Source organism: Ailuropoda melanoleuca, chromosome 19 (assembly GCF_002007445.2).
Source record: "Ailuropoda melanoleuca isolate Jingjing chromosome 19, ASM200744v2, whole genome shotgun sequence".
Lineage (NCBI taxonomy): Eukaryota > Metazoa > Chordata > Mammalia > Carnivora > Ursidae > Ailuropoda > Ailuropoda melanoleuca.
In genome coordinates, this window is record NC_048236.1 from 5,618,956 (window position 1) to 5,635,805 (window position 16,850).

A 16,850-nucleotide genomic window follows, 5' to 3' on the forward strand; every position below is an offset into this window, starting at 1 on the left:
GATAATGTAAAAAACACTTTTTAAAGTATAAAGCTGCATAAATGGTTAAGAAAATAATAATCCCCAAGCTAGGAATAACTTACAAACTTAATAACCACAACACTGATTTATGTTTTCAACCCCCACAAAAAGAAGTGGCAGTCTTTAAATCCTCTGAAAAACACACTCTGTCTCCTCCGCTACTATCTCTAACCCACGCTAGTTTGCTTTTTGTTTGTGAAGTTTCTGTCTTCCGTTGACAAAAGAGGAAGGGAAACCTGGCCTGAGAACCATAAAACCAAATGCCAGAATGGTTCTCTAGAAACCAGCCACATGGAAGTGGATGAAAGCAGAAAACCCCTTTAAGGTCACTGACATGGGAGTCAAAGTGTTGGGAGAGGCCACCTACTGCTACTTTCCCACTGAAAGAGGAACTCAGAATTGCTGATGTCCTGGTCATTGGAATTCTATAGAGTCGGGGTTCCCAGGCTAAGGCAGTTAAGTGATCAAATATGAGATACAATATAATATACAACAATACATACAATATGATGTAATATATCCCATCAACGTAAGACTTTGCCTTGCCCTATGCCGAAGAAAGCCCCTTGAAGTTACTCAGGGAGAAAGAAGTTTCACACAGAAGCCTGTGAACGGCTATAGACCCCCCACGACTGGTAAACTTCCTAGATGGACACGAGTAAGAATATATTCCAGGGCCTGGTGATTATTTCTACCTCTCCCCCTCCAAATCCTCAGTTCTTAAAATAGGGACAAACTCCAGAACAGGAGCCTCAGATATACCCTCGAAAGACAGTAACCTGGAAATGTTCGGTCATCTTTAATGCTGGGCCATCCTTCCCCTACGTTTCTCCAGATACTCTTCCAGACACAAAGCTTTGTTGATCTGCGTGATTTACAGACCCGAAAGGCTGAGATTTTTAGGATACACACGTCTTTTTCCAAGAGACTCATCAAAGAGTTGTAACTTGAGCACATGTATAAGGCAAGTAGTGAATACACTCAAACCACTCGAGTAACAAACACCTAATATTTATTAATAAATTAGTACACTTGAAGGCATTTTTCTGTTATCAGTCCCTCACCAAGACCCATAAACCCCACCCACACAAAAGGAGTCCACACCACCTTTGCATCTGAGCCTGCCAACGGAGCATTAGAAAGAGCAGGTTTGTAAATGGGAGCAGAGTTGCAAATATATCAGACAGGAGTTCTTACAGCTGCAGCCATTTTTAATTAAAGTGATTGAAGGACGAAGGAGACCCACCAAGACCAAGGCCTTGAGGCGGACTGGACCTACCGACTATGTGTGTATAAAAAACAAGACATCTTTTAAAGCAAAGCTGGGCAAATTCCCAACTGGCACTCAGTTGTGACTTTCCAAAGTGCAGCAGTGTGTTCCAGAACAGCTCAATTCCTAAAAGATGAAGTTCAAGTTCTTTGGTGGCCCAGTTGTCAAGCCACTTAAATAGCAAGTTCTGCTGGCTTGAGGATTTCAGGTCTCCAGCCCAGAGCATATTAGCGTAAGAGGAGCACAAGTAATCAAGCATTCTACACGGTGCTCCAGTGAGAACCATACAATCAGCAACAGTGTGGTCAAGTTTCGGCCATGAATATGAACTATACACCAAGGCATACTACAAAGAGAACTCAAGATCTAATTGTATTACAGTAACTCAACGGGGTATTACATTTCCTCAACCCTTAAGAAAATTGGTAAATTACAAATAATAAAAATAGTAATCATTTAAAAAAAATGCAGATGTGGATGTTGAGACATATATAGACTGCTTAGAGAATTGACAAGATGCCATTATACTTTTAAGATGTTAAGAGCCTCACAATCCAGTGTGCAGGGAAAGCCACACTGCATTCATGGTACATTAAGTGAATTTAAAGTGCACAGAACAATTCTGAAAATACATAAAGAAGTCAAAACAGAAAATATGGAACCTAAAAAACTTTAGTGGTGGGTATTTTTCAACAGTTACACCTTGAGAAGACTTATAAACTAACTTCCTAGAAGGGTTAAAAAAAGAAAGAACTCAAAACACTGGCCATATATTCTGTTAAACACACACACACACGTGCACGCGCGCGCACACACACCCAAAAAAACTAGAAAAACAAAAACAAAACCAACGAAAACCACCCTGCCACTAAACTGAGTCATTTCCAGAGTGCAGTATCCCTCGGCTCTACAACAGGTCGGGAAGATGGCTATACACAGAGTCCAAGAGGGTCTGACTGGCTTCCTGGCTCTTGACTCCGATAATCTCAAACAGCCGGTCCAGCTTGTCCTCAGCCTGAGGAATCTCTTCAATCACCCGCAGCTCCTCAGGATTCAGAATGTGGAGCATGTCGTCAAAAATAGGCTGCAAGTCACAGGGGTCCAGGCGTACCTGCCGCAACACTGTGTCCTTCTTTTCTGCAGGGAGGAGAGAGGAGGGAAGGGGACAGACGTAAGGGACTGTACTGGGGAAACCGAGGAGAGAAGGAGCGCTAGGAGGGACAGCTCCCCTCCCCGCAGGCTGTCCCCACCCCCACCCTCAAGGTGAGGAAGGGAACCTTTGGCACATTTTAAAGAACACAGTAGCTTGTACGTGCCCTGCACTTAAGATAACAAACAAGATTTGACTCCTGGAGATCAGACGAGGAACCACTTGAATGGGTCGTCGATTGTCATTAGTATGACTTTGCCTAGACTTAAAAGACTTCTAGATTCTTCTAAAACTCGGGAGAATGCTGACATACTTACAGAAACTTAAAGAAATAAAACAAAACAAAAAACCACTCTCCCCATCTGTGTTTACCAAACAAAAGACATCAGCTCACCTACGCCCCTCAAAAATTCCAAGTCAATCTAATCTGCTCATCTGACTTTCTAATTACACTGATAAATTTTAAAACTAAACTGCTAAAAATGAAAGCACACAAATAAGAAAATACTGCTTCTTGGGTCAGACCTTACACAAGGAGGGGAAGGACTATAACTTTCATTACTATTATAAAAAGCTTTCCCTAAAATAGAACATGGAACATAAAATACAAACTAAAACATAAATCTTTCATATAAATACAAAATAGATCATCTAAATGGGTGAAGTATAGAAAATAGGACATATTTTATAATCATAAACTACAGCATAACATAAAATATAACCCTTTCACGAAAATTATAACTGGAATTACCCAAAGCGGGAAATTTCAAACAAAAATCTGTCATCAATACAGCGTGCCTGCCAATCCCTATCCTGCTATTAAAAACTGCCAAGTGGCAAATTATTTACCAAATGTACTAACCCACAATATTTAAAACACTGCTATTCCAATTTGTTTGCGTCACCGAAACCAACACTTCTGACTCAGAAGATAGGTTATACTTTAAATCCTTGGATTCTACAAACCTGGTAAATAATTTTCAAAAAAACCTGCCAGACTACATTTTATCAGACCTTCCTGAAACACCTTCGATAGCATCTTGAGGATAAAGGGCGACCAAAGCAGACTCTCAGCCAGAGATAATCAGAGCTGTAAAGACCTGGGTGGGTCCCGGCTGGCTGGCTGGTGACGTCCTGGGGTCTACGATAGGTCTTGCCGGGCAAGTCACCCAAATGACCCAAATCCCACTGGATTGTGGAACTGGCCAGGGAGAAGCCCCGGGGGCTCCTCTGGGGGAGGCTTACAGAACGAATACTCCTTACAGCGGTCCTGCCAATGTCCCTACCTTTGGTAATAAAGGAGCCCGTCCTGCTCAGCGCTGAGGAGCCGCTGGATGTGGAGTCACAGCGAAGAAGGGGCTCCGACTCATCCACGAAAAAGCCCTTGTTCTTATCCAGAGGGGAAGGCTCCACTGTCAGCAGAGTGGAATTCTCAAGTTTCGTGTTGGGGCTGGGGATGGGGCTGGGGCTAAGGGGGCTGGGGCTCATCGGGAGAGCCAGCTTGTCAGTTTCCAGCTGGGGGAGGAAACAAACAAAAATGTTTTTTATTATATACTTCAAAAACTGTTGAGAAAAAATGAAACTGAAACCCCCTCAGGTGTTCTTTTTGTTCCATTTAATGTTTTATAGATAAATGCTGCTGTTCTGACAGCCCACAACTTACATCATTGCGAGACACTACATATGTACACACACACACACACACACACTTTTTAAACTCTTTAAAAATATACATGGGGCTACGTATAAGCATTAAAAATTAGGAAGCCGGGGTGCCTGGGTGGCTCAGCTGGTTAAGCATCTGCCTTCGGTTCAGGTCATGATCCCAGAATCCTGGGATGGAGCCCTGCATTGGGCTCCTTGCTCAGTGGGGAGTCTGCTTCTCCCACCAGCACCCTCCCCCTCGCTCAAGCTCTCGCTCTCTCTCAAATAAATAAAATCTAAAAAAAAAAAATCAGGAAGCATATGCACCAAGCTGTTACCTCTCAGGAGAGGAACAGGACAAGGGAGTGAAGAGGAAGAACTGCAGCTTCAAGTATAATTTCATAGAGCTGGGAAAGGTCTTAGATAATATCTAGCACATTCCCCTCTGTCTGGGTTGAATTATATCCCCCCAAATTCATATGTTGAAGTCGAAACTTCCTGAGCCTCAGAATATGACTGTACGTGGAGACAGGGCCAACTAAGTAACTTCAGAAAGAGGTGATTAGGGGATAACTGGGTCCTACTCCAATATGACTGGAGTCCTTATGAGAAGCCATCAGAACACAGACACACATAGTGTGAAGACAGAGGGTGAAGGTTACCATCTTCTACAAGCCAAGGAGAGAAGCCTGATGACACCTTTCAACTTCTAGCCTCCAGAATTGTGACAAAAGAAGCTTCCAGTCTGTGGTACTCTATCATGGTAGCCCAAGCAAACTAATACACCCTCTCTTTACAAGCAAGGAAACTGGGGTCTAGAGAAATGATGTGACTTTCTCAATTATGGGCCAGTAAGAGGCAGAACTAAGGCTAGACCCTAGGCTTCCTGACTCCCACTTCAAAGCAGCTCAGGAGAACACCAGAGGCAAAAGCAGCTGAACGGAGAGCGTGAGGACCACCCCACTGGAGCCAGGGTACCACTCTGAAGGATTTAATGGAGACAGTGAAGCTCGCATTCTGGAAGGCTGGGTCAGAAAGACAATAACAAGGAAGCAAGCAAACAAAATGTTTTCAGATGGAGACGGTGAACTTCATGACATTGGCTGGTACATGGAGAATGGATTTTAGGGAGGCAAGAAACAAAATAAACCAGTTAGGATGTTGCTACAGCTGGCCGGGGGAGGTAAAAACCACCGAGGCGGGGAGTGAGGAGATGATAGGTGATATCACCCCATTTTACAGGTGAAATGAGTAAGGCCCAGAGAGGGCACACAGCCATTGGGAGAAGGCTAGTCCTCAACTCAGGTCTGCTTGATATCTCTACTTGGCCTGTCGTTTGCCACTAGGCTTTAGAACTCTGGCAGGCACTTGTGGCATCTTCCCAGTCCATTGACCTTAATCTTTTTATTGGCTCTTCTGGCACGGATGCAAGTCTGGAAGCCAGGTGGCCAGATCCCATGGGGCAGGGTTCAGTTAGAACCCTCATGACTTCACTCACACATGACAAGCAAAAGATTTTCAAGTTCCTCAATCGGGAAGACATTGACCCTAATTTCAAAGTATTAGGCTGAAGAGTTGGAAAAAGCACAAAGCAAACACAACTGCCTCTTTTACTACCTGTAAGTCCTGAGAAATTCTTGCAACCGACTGCAGATTCCAAAGACCACCAGTTATGGCACGTGTCTACTGTTCCAACAGCATTTGTCCTCTGCACAACCACCCACACCCCGCTTCTGCCGCCAGTACAAGTTTAAGACCTGGGTAATGCATTCCCAGCTGCCCCCTTTTGGTCCACAGACAAGTTTTATGTATATGCTTTTAAATTTTTTTAATTTAATAGGGCCCTGGCATGTGCCCCTCCTCTCCAAAAATGCACATGGCCATTCATGCCAATACACATTTTTTATTCACTCAATTAGACAAAGAGCACTTGTCTACACTTTGGTTCTCAGGGACAACATTACATTGGACAACATGGTCAGTCAATGTAGTGCACTGTTCTTGCTTAAAAAAAGAAATTCCTGCCCACAAATCACACGCCAACAGACTAAGGAGTCCACCCACCCATTTCCTGAACTTAGTTCAAAACTTTAAATATTTAATTTTTCCCCACTTTTGTCAAAGGATCCTATCCATGGAAATTAAGTACATGATTTCCAACATCATTCAGAAAGACAGCAGGCTGCAGAATGCTCTCTTGTAATTAACAATGAGTCGAGTGAATATGAGAAAATGCCCCTAAGAATGGTTTTAGCGTGGCCACAGTGGGGCTAACAACCATAGCCAAAGGCCGAGATCATGTGACAATCATCTTTCTAAAAAAATCTATTCAGCTACTAAGTATAGGTATCCCTTGTTTTATGCAGGATACACAGCAGACAGTTGCATTCCAGATTTCTCTAAAGTTATTTGCATTTTTTTCCTATAAGAAGAGAAAACCTTAATCATAGAAACTTAACTTCTTTCCTCCCTTGACCTATTTATATATCCATCAAAATTGATTGCAACACAGCAGTTCAAGCATTGTATGACCTACGATAGCTCTAATCGGAAATGAAGTCATCAGGATATGTGGAATAAATTAATTCTGTATTGATTCAGAAAGTGCACTGTTGAGTTCACAGCAAATAAAGAATACCTCTAATGAGATCTAGATACTAAAAGATTTAGATACTAAAAGATATTTTAAACAAGAAAGCCAGAAAAGGGTCTCATCCTCTTGCAAAAGCTGTAAGCATAAGCTTATCCAAATATTCATAAAATAGATTACAAGTGACTTAATTTATTCCTTATGCATCTTTGAGCCTTCCAAATTCTCCACAGGGACATATGAACTTTTATAATTATAAAAACAATAGATGTTATTTTTAAAAGCAGTTACCACTGTATGTTTTCCTTTTGCTAACTTGAAAATGTTATGGCTGCCGTGGTTCCTATTTATATCGGTAGCCAAGGAACAGGAGGGTTGGAAGATCACCTACTTGGCCGAGCGCCTCTGTGGCTTTTGTTTAGAGTTCACAGGCACAAAAGGGCAACACTGCCCCCCAACTTATTGCAGTGAGGTAGATATTAAACCTTGAGAGAAAGGCCTCTCGGGAAACTTGGCCAGCGAAGGCCATCTATCCACCAGATAATCGAAGTCCCTTTGCAGGAACTTAAAAAATGTAATTCTTTTTGCCTTTCAGCCATGAGAGAATCATGCTTCCTTGGAAGACTCACTGGGGAAATGAGCCAGAGACGGTAAGACCCACAGGAAGGGGAGGAGGCAGGGATAATGAGGGGAGAGCTCCCCAAGCAGCCAAAACCAGACTGGTTCTACTGCGTGAACTTCAAGAGCATGCAATTTATTTTGGGCCAAATGAGCCCCCAAATGTCCTCCTGATTGGTCTCCATGCAAGCACACTTAGTCCTTCCAGATATTTGTATTTATTAGTCCCAAGTTATAGGGGAAGAGAGATAAACGGTTCACCTCAACTCCACGGCTGAGTCACTCCTGGAGCTCCTCTCCTGACCTGACTGTTTTCCTTTCTGATCACCAGAACCACTGAAGACAAGGAACCAGCCAGATGGATGAGGTAAACAAGGTATTGATTGAAATTTGTGGGCTCGAACATCTCTGGGCTATAGAGGTATGTTGTGGCATTTGTGATTGAACTTGCATTTGGGCTACGGTGGAATAAGCCATTTCCAGCCGTGAACCCGTAACCCTCTGCTCCTACAGGTTCCAAAGTGAAGTGCCTGCTCCGGGCGCTCGGCTAAATTACAACTGGAAACAAGTTCAAAAAGAAGTCTTCTCTTTTAATATCAAACCAAAACGCACTTTCCCCGTTGACTGGCCCTTCTTAAGAGGATACACTGTGGAAGGCTGAAGAGTTTTCTAGTCCTTGGGGACGGTGCACCCATGGGTGGTAAAGGGACATCCTTGCAAGGCTTGGTCACGGCAAAAGTGATTTATAAATGAAACAGGGTTCTAGGACCACCTTTCTTCCCTCCTGTGATCTAGCAGCTTTCCTAAGTACACATTCAGCCTCAGAAGCGGTCTTTCCAGCATGCACTGTATGTTCCCCACTGTCAACTCCTAGACATCAAAGTCATTAATATCCTGGGATGTCATTGCAAGGGAAGAAAGGGAATAGACCTCTAACTAGCTGTGTGGTCTTAGAAAAACCCCTGCCCTCCTTAGACTTGTTTCCTCACTTCTGAACAAAAAAGATTAGACCAGGTCATCTCTGTTCAACTTATGTTTTATTCCTTATCTGCCCTACAATTGCTATGTCATTCTCCCCACCCCCAACCCACCCACCCCAACGCCCTTTCTCCTTCCAAGTTACCCCCAACTGGTTCACTCAACTAAGGTTTACCAGAGTTATTTTCAATTACTACCCAATTACAATCTCCCTGCAGTTGCACAATCTGTTTTCATAAAACTAATTAACAATTTTGATGCATCAATGACCCCCTGAAATGAAGCATTAATTACCCAGCCGAGATGCTCCTTGCCAATCTGCTAAAGTGGTTCAACTTAACCCCTTGGCTCCTGGCATTACCCAGCTGGATTCCACAAGGTCTCCCTTTCCCCCTAGATAGCCAGATATCCCGATAGACTCAAGAAGAAGCTTCTTCACAGTCAAAGGCTACCACTGAACTTTCCCTCCAGATCTCATCTAACACTGAGAAAGAAGAGAAAATCCTATGCCACATTTGTGAAATTTTCCATCACTTTAATAATGGTTTTTAAAAGCCCATTTGCTGAAGTCAATGAAAACGAATTGCTATTCCATCTGAGCTGACCAACTTGTTGCTCAGATCCAGTAAACAAGAGGGACTTTAAGAAATAAAGCATTACCAGTGCTGTGCAAAACAATTCAGCATGAAATATAAGTAATCCGTTTGCTGTGAAGGTAGCTCTTATCAGCTTCATCTGACATGAGAAAACGGAGCCACTAAGAGGGTTGCATAACCTGCCCAAGGTCACAAAGTGAGGATTCAAGATCAGGTCCATCTGGTTTCCAAGTGATCCTCCTTGCTGAGCCATGTCACTTCTCTGTCCGGACCCACTAGACATTTACAGGAAATGTCAAACCTCTGTACACTCGATACAAGCAATCACATGTCCACAAGGAGCTGCTCCAGCTTCTGAGCCAGAGGGAAGGGGCAAAAGGCAGGGTCTGCGAGCTTCCACTCTGGCCCTGAGATAAAGATGAGAGATGCTGTAAATATCAGACACCTCAACTGTGGCCCAATAACTTGGTTTTGTATTTGCAAATATTCCAGATCCCAACAGACCAGTGACTGTTTAAAAAAACAAACACATTCAATTTCCACTAAAGCTTTATCTCAAAGGAATTACAGTCACAAATAAATACATAACTAAAATTATTTAAGGATGATGATAGTATCTCGAGCTTGTTTCCCCTGCTCTCCCACGTGCTCATGTCATCGAAATCAAATTAGATTTCATGACCTCCTATAGGTCTAATAAGTATGTAAGAACAGGCTCTGATAAAAGCAAGGGCCATCTCCCTTGCCATACGGGTATCTAGATATCTGAATCTATGCAGCTCCTACGTTTAGAGAACAGGAATGCAGATAATAAGGAAAGCTTTGTTATCTAAATCTATGTAGTTCCACGATTTCAGATATAAATGAGGATTCAGATAATGACAATTACCAACTGTCTCTCAAAAAATTATCTGAATCTATCCAATTTCCAAGTTCAGATAGTAAAGAACACCTGAGAAATACAATGATTTCTTCCTTAAAAAAATGAAACAAACACAGCGGTGGTCCCCAACTTAATAAAAGGGAAAAATGGGTAGGAGACAATGACTTTATTCTTCTAGTGTGAATTCTTATTAAATTCAACTCAGAATAGAGGTCTTGGCAAGAATAACCCAAATTTACGCAGTAATTTTTTTGGGGGGGGGCAAACAAAAAGAAAAAAAAGAAGGGCATGGGAAGATGCTGATTCCTTAGTCCTTAGAAGTAGTTTCAGTTTTAAGAAATTTAGAGGTAAGTTTTGGAAGTGGAAATATGAGCTAGAAATACACATGCATAGATCGATCGATAGATAGATAGATAGATAGATAGATAGATAGATAGATAGATGATTGATAGAGCAGATGTTAAAATGTGAATTAATTATTAAATCTAGGTGGTACGTTTATAGGTGTTTACTGTACTGTGTTTTCAACTTTTCTGTGTTTCCTAAGCCTTATTTTTTTAGTTCAGAAAATAATTTTACAAACGGGCTAAGAGCCAAATAACTATAAGACAAAAATTCCCCAAACTTTTCCTAGGCTTCTGATTCTTTAGCCTGTTGTTATCTTTCCTTCTTTCTTCTCTTGCCCAGCCCCTGCCACAGGAAAGCAAGACAAGGGGGTGCTTCCATTGCATCAGCAGGGAACGGGGCTAACACTTAAATCGCAATCATCAGCTGCCCGGTGGACATTGCTGGGCTTATGTGGTCTAGATCCCCCCAGGGCCACTGGAGGTCATGGGATGGAAGCAGGAACAGGAGTGCAATGCCAAGAAGCCCTGCTCAGCTTCCCTGGGAAGCCCTGTGTCACACCAGGAGGGTAGCAGGGCTGAGTGGACACTGAGCTCTGCATTGCCCCCCAGGGAGCTGGGAGCCCCAGCAGAGCCGACAGAACGAAGGAACTCACCCTTGGGAAGCTCAGAGGATTAATTTGGGCAGAAAATGGTAAAGGCACTGGGAAATTATTTTAAAAGACATCTCACACCCACCCTAGATCTATCCAAGCATAGCATAATGAAAGTATTTTGTATCGATTGCAATCTCACTTAAGGCTATATTTAAACTTTATCCCAGGTTAGCTGGCCAGAGTGTGTTGTTTCTCCTTTAACTACCCCAAGCCCAAGTCAAGGTAGTTGCAAGTCTTGCGTGTATATGTCATATGTCATCTGTCAATTCTGTTTATTTCTAAGAGTTAACTTCAAAACTGAATCCCAAAGGCTACGAATCCACCCACATTTAAGTGGAGGTGGCTAATCCTTGCCCGAAACAAGGGATCTGTTCCTCTCCTGGATGTAGAGAGCCACAGGAAGCCACAAGGAGTGCTGTACGAAGCTGCCAGAGCTGGTAAGAACCAGCTGGCTCTGGAGGGAGAAGGAAGGGAGGGTGAGCCCCGCCCAGCTGCTGGCGCATGTGTCTGCAAGCTGTCCAGGCTGCTGACATCAACGGTAGTGTTGCAGCCCTGAGCTGACTCACTGACTAGCGTTCTCGAAAAAGGAAGTGATGATAGAAAGAGTAAGTGGGCTCTCCTGGTTCAGAGCTGGAGCTCACTCACATTCAGACATTCTGCTGAGCCTTACAAGACTCAGCCCCACGGACACATGAGGAGATCATACTGTTGGAAATGACGTGGGCTTCCCTAAACTTCACTCACTGAGAACCCATTAGGGAGCCCTTCCCATAAAAAAGCCTTTGAACAATTCTAACCATGAAAAGAAGTGGCATGAATCTTACGAGCTTGCCTTAGGCGTTGTAGAAGATAGAAAGTAACTTCATAGGAAACTCGTGACCTTGAGGTAAGAAGGCTCAGGCTCATCTCAGGGACTCAAAGTGTTTTGAGCTTGCTCAATTTGATTAAATTAGTTTATTTAATAAAATCATTAGCTGGGTGCATGCCATTAGAATTAGAATATACCTGGTACACAATTCCAAAAGTATGAAAGGGGCTACTGTGAAAAGTACTTCTCCCTTATTCACCTCTGACTTACAGTACTCAGCTACTCGGTCCCCTGCTGGTGGTGACTCTTAACAATTCCTCGAGTCCTCTTCCACACAGTCCATACACCAGTAAATAAGTAATATATATATTCTCCACCCGACCCCAGCTCTTCTGTTTTTATTACACTTTTCTACTTTTACTTTTTTTTTTTTTAAACACAATATGGCGGCCAGGGGCACCCACTGTGCTGCACTGTGCCTTTTTTTCATTTAAAAATAGTTCTTGAGGTAAGCACACAAATGGCTGACTCGCTCCTTTCGACAAGTGCAGACTGTTCCACTGTGTGGATGTTCCGCAACTTCCACAACCAGTTTTCTGCTGAAGGGCATTTATGCTGTCTCCACTCTTATTTACAAATGATGCTACGAGCAATATTTGGACTTGTAATATTCTACACACATGGTGGAGGTAGGTGAGACTATACGTAGGACATATTCCTGGGAGTGCAAGATCAGTAGTCAACTGCCATATACTTTGGGAGATAATACCAGATGGTTCTCCATAAGGGTTGGGCTAATGTACACACATATGAGCAATGGCTACTGTACTTCTTTCCCTACACCCTCACAACACAAAAATGGTGTCATACCTTTCCCTCCCTACCATCTAAGAGCTTAAAATTGTGTATCTCCGTGTAAGTTTCCATTTTAATTGTTCTTGTTCCAAGCAAGGCTAAAAAACCGATACACCTTTAAGAATCTTCAGTATTTCCTTTTCTCTGAACTCTCCTGTTCACAGACTGCCCATTTTTCTTTTGGATCACTGGTCTCTTCATTAATTTGTAAAACCTCTTCATTTTTTTTTTTTAAGGCTATTAACCCTATGTTGCGAACAACTTCTCCCAGTCATTATTCTGCCTTTTGATTCTGCCTATGATGTTTTCTGGCTTGTACAGTAATTGTTAAGTACTTGAATCTTTCTTGAATGACTTCAGTGTTTTCTATCATTGTCAGAAGAGACTTACCTACTGTTATGAGAATAAAAACAAAGAAGAATTTCCCCATGTTTTTTTTTTTCTAGTTCTTTTTTGGTGACAAGTCATTTTAATGGTTGGTCATTCCAGACTGTTCCCTGACAAAGCCCAACTGTGGATAAATCAAACATTCTCTGTGAAAAAAAAAAAAAATTAATGGGAAAATCAAGAGTGACAGTTGATGCTCCCAAAAAATAGGAGGAATAGGTTTAAAATGTTGAAATCAACTGCTGTATCATAAAACCTACTGTTGACCATGATGCAATTTGTCATTAGCAAGTGTGACTGCTATTGGCACATGAGTTATAACAGATCAAGAGACAGCCTCGTAAACATAGGATGGAGAATCTAGGCCCAAACTGGAAGCTGTGAAGCTTTATCCAGATATGAGTTTGGGCTTCAAAAATAAATAAAAATATGATATTCGACACAGGTAGTCAATGGAGAAAATAAGCTTGTTTTCGCGATATTGATTCTGATTCCCTCTCAGTGGATTCTCCGAGAAAGCCAGGAAGGGTGTGGATTAAGGGGTGGAAAGTTGTCATCAGCTAATAAATTCTTCTACCTTTTCTGAACACGGAGACACTGCGTCGCAGGAAAAAAATAAAAGCCCACTTCAAATCCACAGAACACCCTCGAAATTGTGGCTCACGTAGCTAACCCTCTTATAAAACTGTCAGCATATCTTCAGACAGGATTCCCTGTCTTTGTGCTTTGTTTTGTGTGTATTTTGTATGCATGTGTGTTTATCTAACATCTCCAGTGCCCGGCACAGGGCTCGAAATATAGTGTTTACCAAATAAGCTGCTTATGTCAATCCATCTTATCCTTAAAGGCAATCTTAAAAAGAAAAAAAAAAAAAAAAAAAAGCCTGTGTGAATACATGTTAGGATAGAGTGTGTGTCGATCTCAAGACCCCAAGAATCTGTTCCTAGACTTCTCCTTATAAACTGTACACTCAAGCTCAACTATCATATTTGATTAATCCTATGATGTAAATTTTTTCACATTTTAACGTCTCTCAAATAGGGATGTATCTTATAACTATAAATGGCAATGTTTTAATAGCTTCCTCAGTCATGTGTATAATGGTGCTTCATACACTGAACATGGCCTTCAACAAAATACAGAAATATGTCTGAAATCTAATACCGACCTATACCTCTCAGGACCGTGAAAGCTTGCTAGGTCATCACAGATGTCAAGCACCCAGACAGTGTTTGGGACACAGTAGATACTCAGCAAATGTTGGTTCCCTTTCTCCTTAACGTGCAGAGTGGTATCATTTGCTCTTGAGTCAAAAAAGGAAAATGCAGAATTCAAATTTCAACATAGAAGATAGCAGCAAACATGTATGGAGCCCCTACTCAATATCAAGTGCAGGACTGGGCATTTACACTCGTGATCTGCAGTATCTATGCTCTGTCTCTAATCCTCCCCAGATCCTTACAGCTAGTTATGAATTTAAGAAGTCAAAAGTCAAACTGTTGGATCCACCAGTCCCTTCTATTAGTTCTTAGAGATTCAAAGTTCGAACTCCAGCCCTTCCACGAAGTGAGACTCTACACCTTTATTCCTGTACTTTTCATACTGCACAACACTGAAAGCTTTCTGAAAAGCTTGCAACTGAGCAAAAACACAACAAGGTTCTCAGTAAAACAAATGTTCTTCGCAGAGTCAATGGCTTGAGAAGCCCTTGGTGTGATCAAGTAGGTAGGGCTCCGTAGGCAGAAACCAGATGGAAAATCTCAGAGATGAGGACCAAAACCCAGTCTCGAAAGAAACTACAGGCTGGTTTTTTTCTTTAAAAATGACTTTCAAATGGATAAATAGATGTCTGCTATTGTTTTCCATGTATTTTTTGGTGGGTCAGTACCCCTGCCTTCCTCTACAACCTTCTTTTTTTTTAATTTTATTTATTTATTCAACAGAGATAGAGACAGCCAGCGAGAGAGGGAACACAAGCAGGGGGAGTGAGANTCTACAACCTTCTTTTTTTTTAATTTTATTTATTTATTCAACAGAGATAGAGACAGCCAGCGAGAGAGGGAACACAAGCAGGGGGAGTGGAGAGGAAGAAGCAGGCTCACAGCGGAGGAGCCTGATGTGGGGCTCGATCCCATAACGCTGCGAATCACACCCTGAGCCGAAGGCAGACGCTTAACCGCTGTGCCACCCAGGTGCCCCCTCTGCTACAACCTTATAATTTCCTGTGCACCCTTCTGTTCTAACATCTGCTGATCACACTGAATTGTCATTATTTGCACAAGAGTCCTCATCTCGGTGACTGAGCTACTCAAACCCGGGAGACCACCTTCCTTCTTTACATAGTATCAGACACACAGCTGGTGTTCCACAAAAGGTTGTTGACTAACTGAACAAAACCCTGGACTTTGATAATAAGTAGAATGGCCTGAAATGACATTGAACACCTGAAGGCTTATTCACAGATCTCGCCTCTTTGTACACGATGACCAACTTCCACACAAGCACCACTAAATGGACCTGGGCCTATGGTGTGGCAGCAATCCCTTTATAAATTCCCCTTCTCACCATACCAGGGGTTCCCCAGAGCCACAGTCACACCCTGCAAAGGAACTTGCCCTTAAATGACCCTCGGCGCTGTGGTCACAGGGCAGAGGGCAGGCGCAAGATACAGGCAAGTTCAGCTAACAACTTAGGGCCTGGGGATAATAATCCCCATTTTCTCTGAGATGACCAACAGGCAAATTAAAGACAAAGACAAATTTGAATAGCCAGAAAGCCAGCAGTTAAACGTACAGCTGGTATTTGCCTCAACTCGCCCTCACTGTATTGCATTTCTGAAAATAGCTGGTCTCAGTCAGACCGTAGATAAGGACAGCTGCATCCTGCAGCTGGTCAACAAAAAAAAAAATCAGCGACTGTAGTTCCCTCCGCAGCAGAAGCAGTGGTACTGTCCTGGCCAAAACAGAATGCCCAGTGCTCTCGGTGCTGTTGAGATTCTCGCAGTTGATTATACAGAGCAAAGCCATCCAGCCGCCAAACACTGTCTACTATAGTTGGGGGCGGGGGGAGGACTCTGTCTCTGGGACATAGGTCTCCTGCATGATTTCTGGAAGGGATCAAGAATCTCTAACAAAGGATCATTCTGCTACACAGCAGCCCACAACAGCAACGGTGGCTTCAGGTCCACTAGTTAAATTATGGTGTCATTTTACTCAATCTTTTTTTTTTTTAAGATTTTATTTATTTATTTGACAGAGAGAGAGAAAGAGCCAGCGAGACAGAGAACACAAGCAAGGGGAGCGGGAGAGGAAGAAGCAGGCTCCCAGCAGAGGAGCGGAGGAGCCTGATGCGGGGCTCGATCCCAGAATGCCTTTGGCAGACACTTAACGACTAAGCCTCCCAGGTGCCCCCGTTTTACTCTATCTAATCTACTGGAAGGAGGGAAGGAGCGATAAGATACCCAACTCCCCTGCCTGATGAGCCCCAATTCTTTTTTATTTTTTTTATTTTAAATATTTTATTTATTTATTTACTTATTTATTTATGGATGTGGGGGAGGAACAGAGGGAGAGAGAGAGAGAATCTCAAGCAACCTCTGCGCTGATCATGGAGAGCCCGACGTGGGGCTCGATCTCACAACCCTGAGATCATGACCTGAGCCAAAACCAAGAGCTGGATGCTTAACCAACTGAGGCACCCAGGCGTCCCCCCTCCCCCAGGCACCAATTCTTTCTGTTTGTGAATCTCTGGTCAAAGCAGACAGCTGAAGTAACACTTTATAGTATTTTAAATTATTGTGGTTGTTTTTAAGATGATCATTTTTTAACATACTTAAAATTCCTTTTTCCATCTTTTATCCAAATGAGACAATGAAGGAATACTGAAATTCAAAACACAATTACTGCTGAACCCAGCCAGTAAGCATTGCTTTCCTACCTCCCTTTCTTATATCGCACAGTTTAACAAACCAATACCTCATTTAATTCTGATAACCACTTGATTTCCCATGTTAAATAGAAAAAACTGAGTCCAAGAAATCATTTTCCCAAG

At 42.6% G+C, this 16,850-nt stretch overlaps 1 protein-coding gene across 2 annotated transcripts in view; it reads right to left on the reverse strand.

Annotated features, from left to right (window-relative positions):
- Nucleotides 1–1,011: 1,011 nt before the first annotated feature.
- The window catches only part of TNFRSF21 (TNF receptor superfamily member 21), a 70,078-nt gene continuing 54,239 nt past the window's right edge, over nt 1,012–16,850 (reverse strand). The window contains exons 5-6 of one of the 2 annotated variants that reach the window (XM_034647814.1): nt 3,728–3,956; nt 1,012–2,428 (exon numbers count right to left, since the gene is read on the reverse strand). In XM_034647814.1, the coding sequence (XP_034503705.1) occupies nt 2,199–2,428; nt 3,728–3,956 (459 nt within the window). In that variant the 3' untranslated portion in view covers nt 1,012–2,198. The remainder of the gene's footprint in view (nt 2,429–3,727; nt 3,957–16,850) is intronic. The other variant, XM_034647815.1, reaches the window with a different exon arrangement.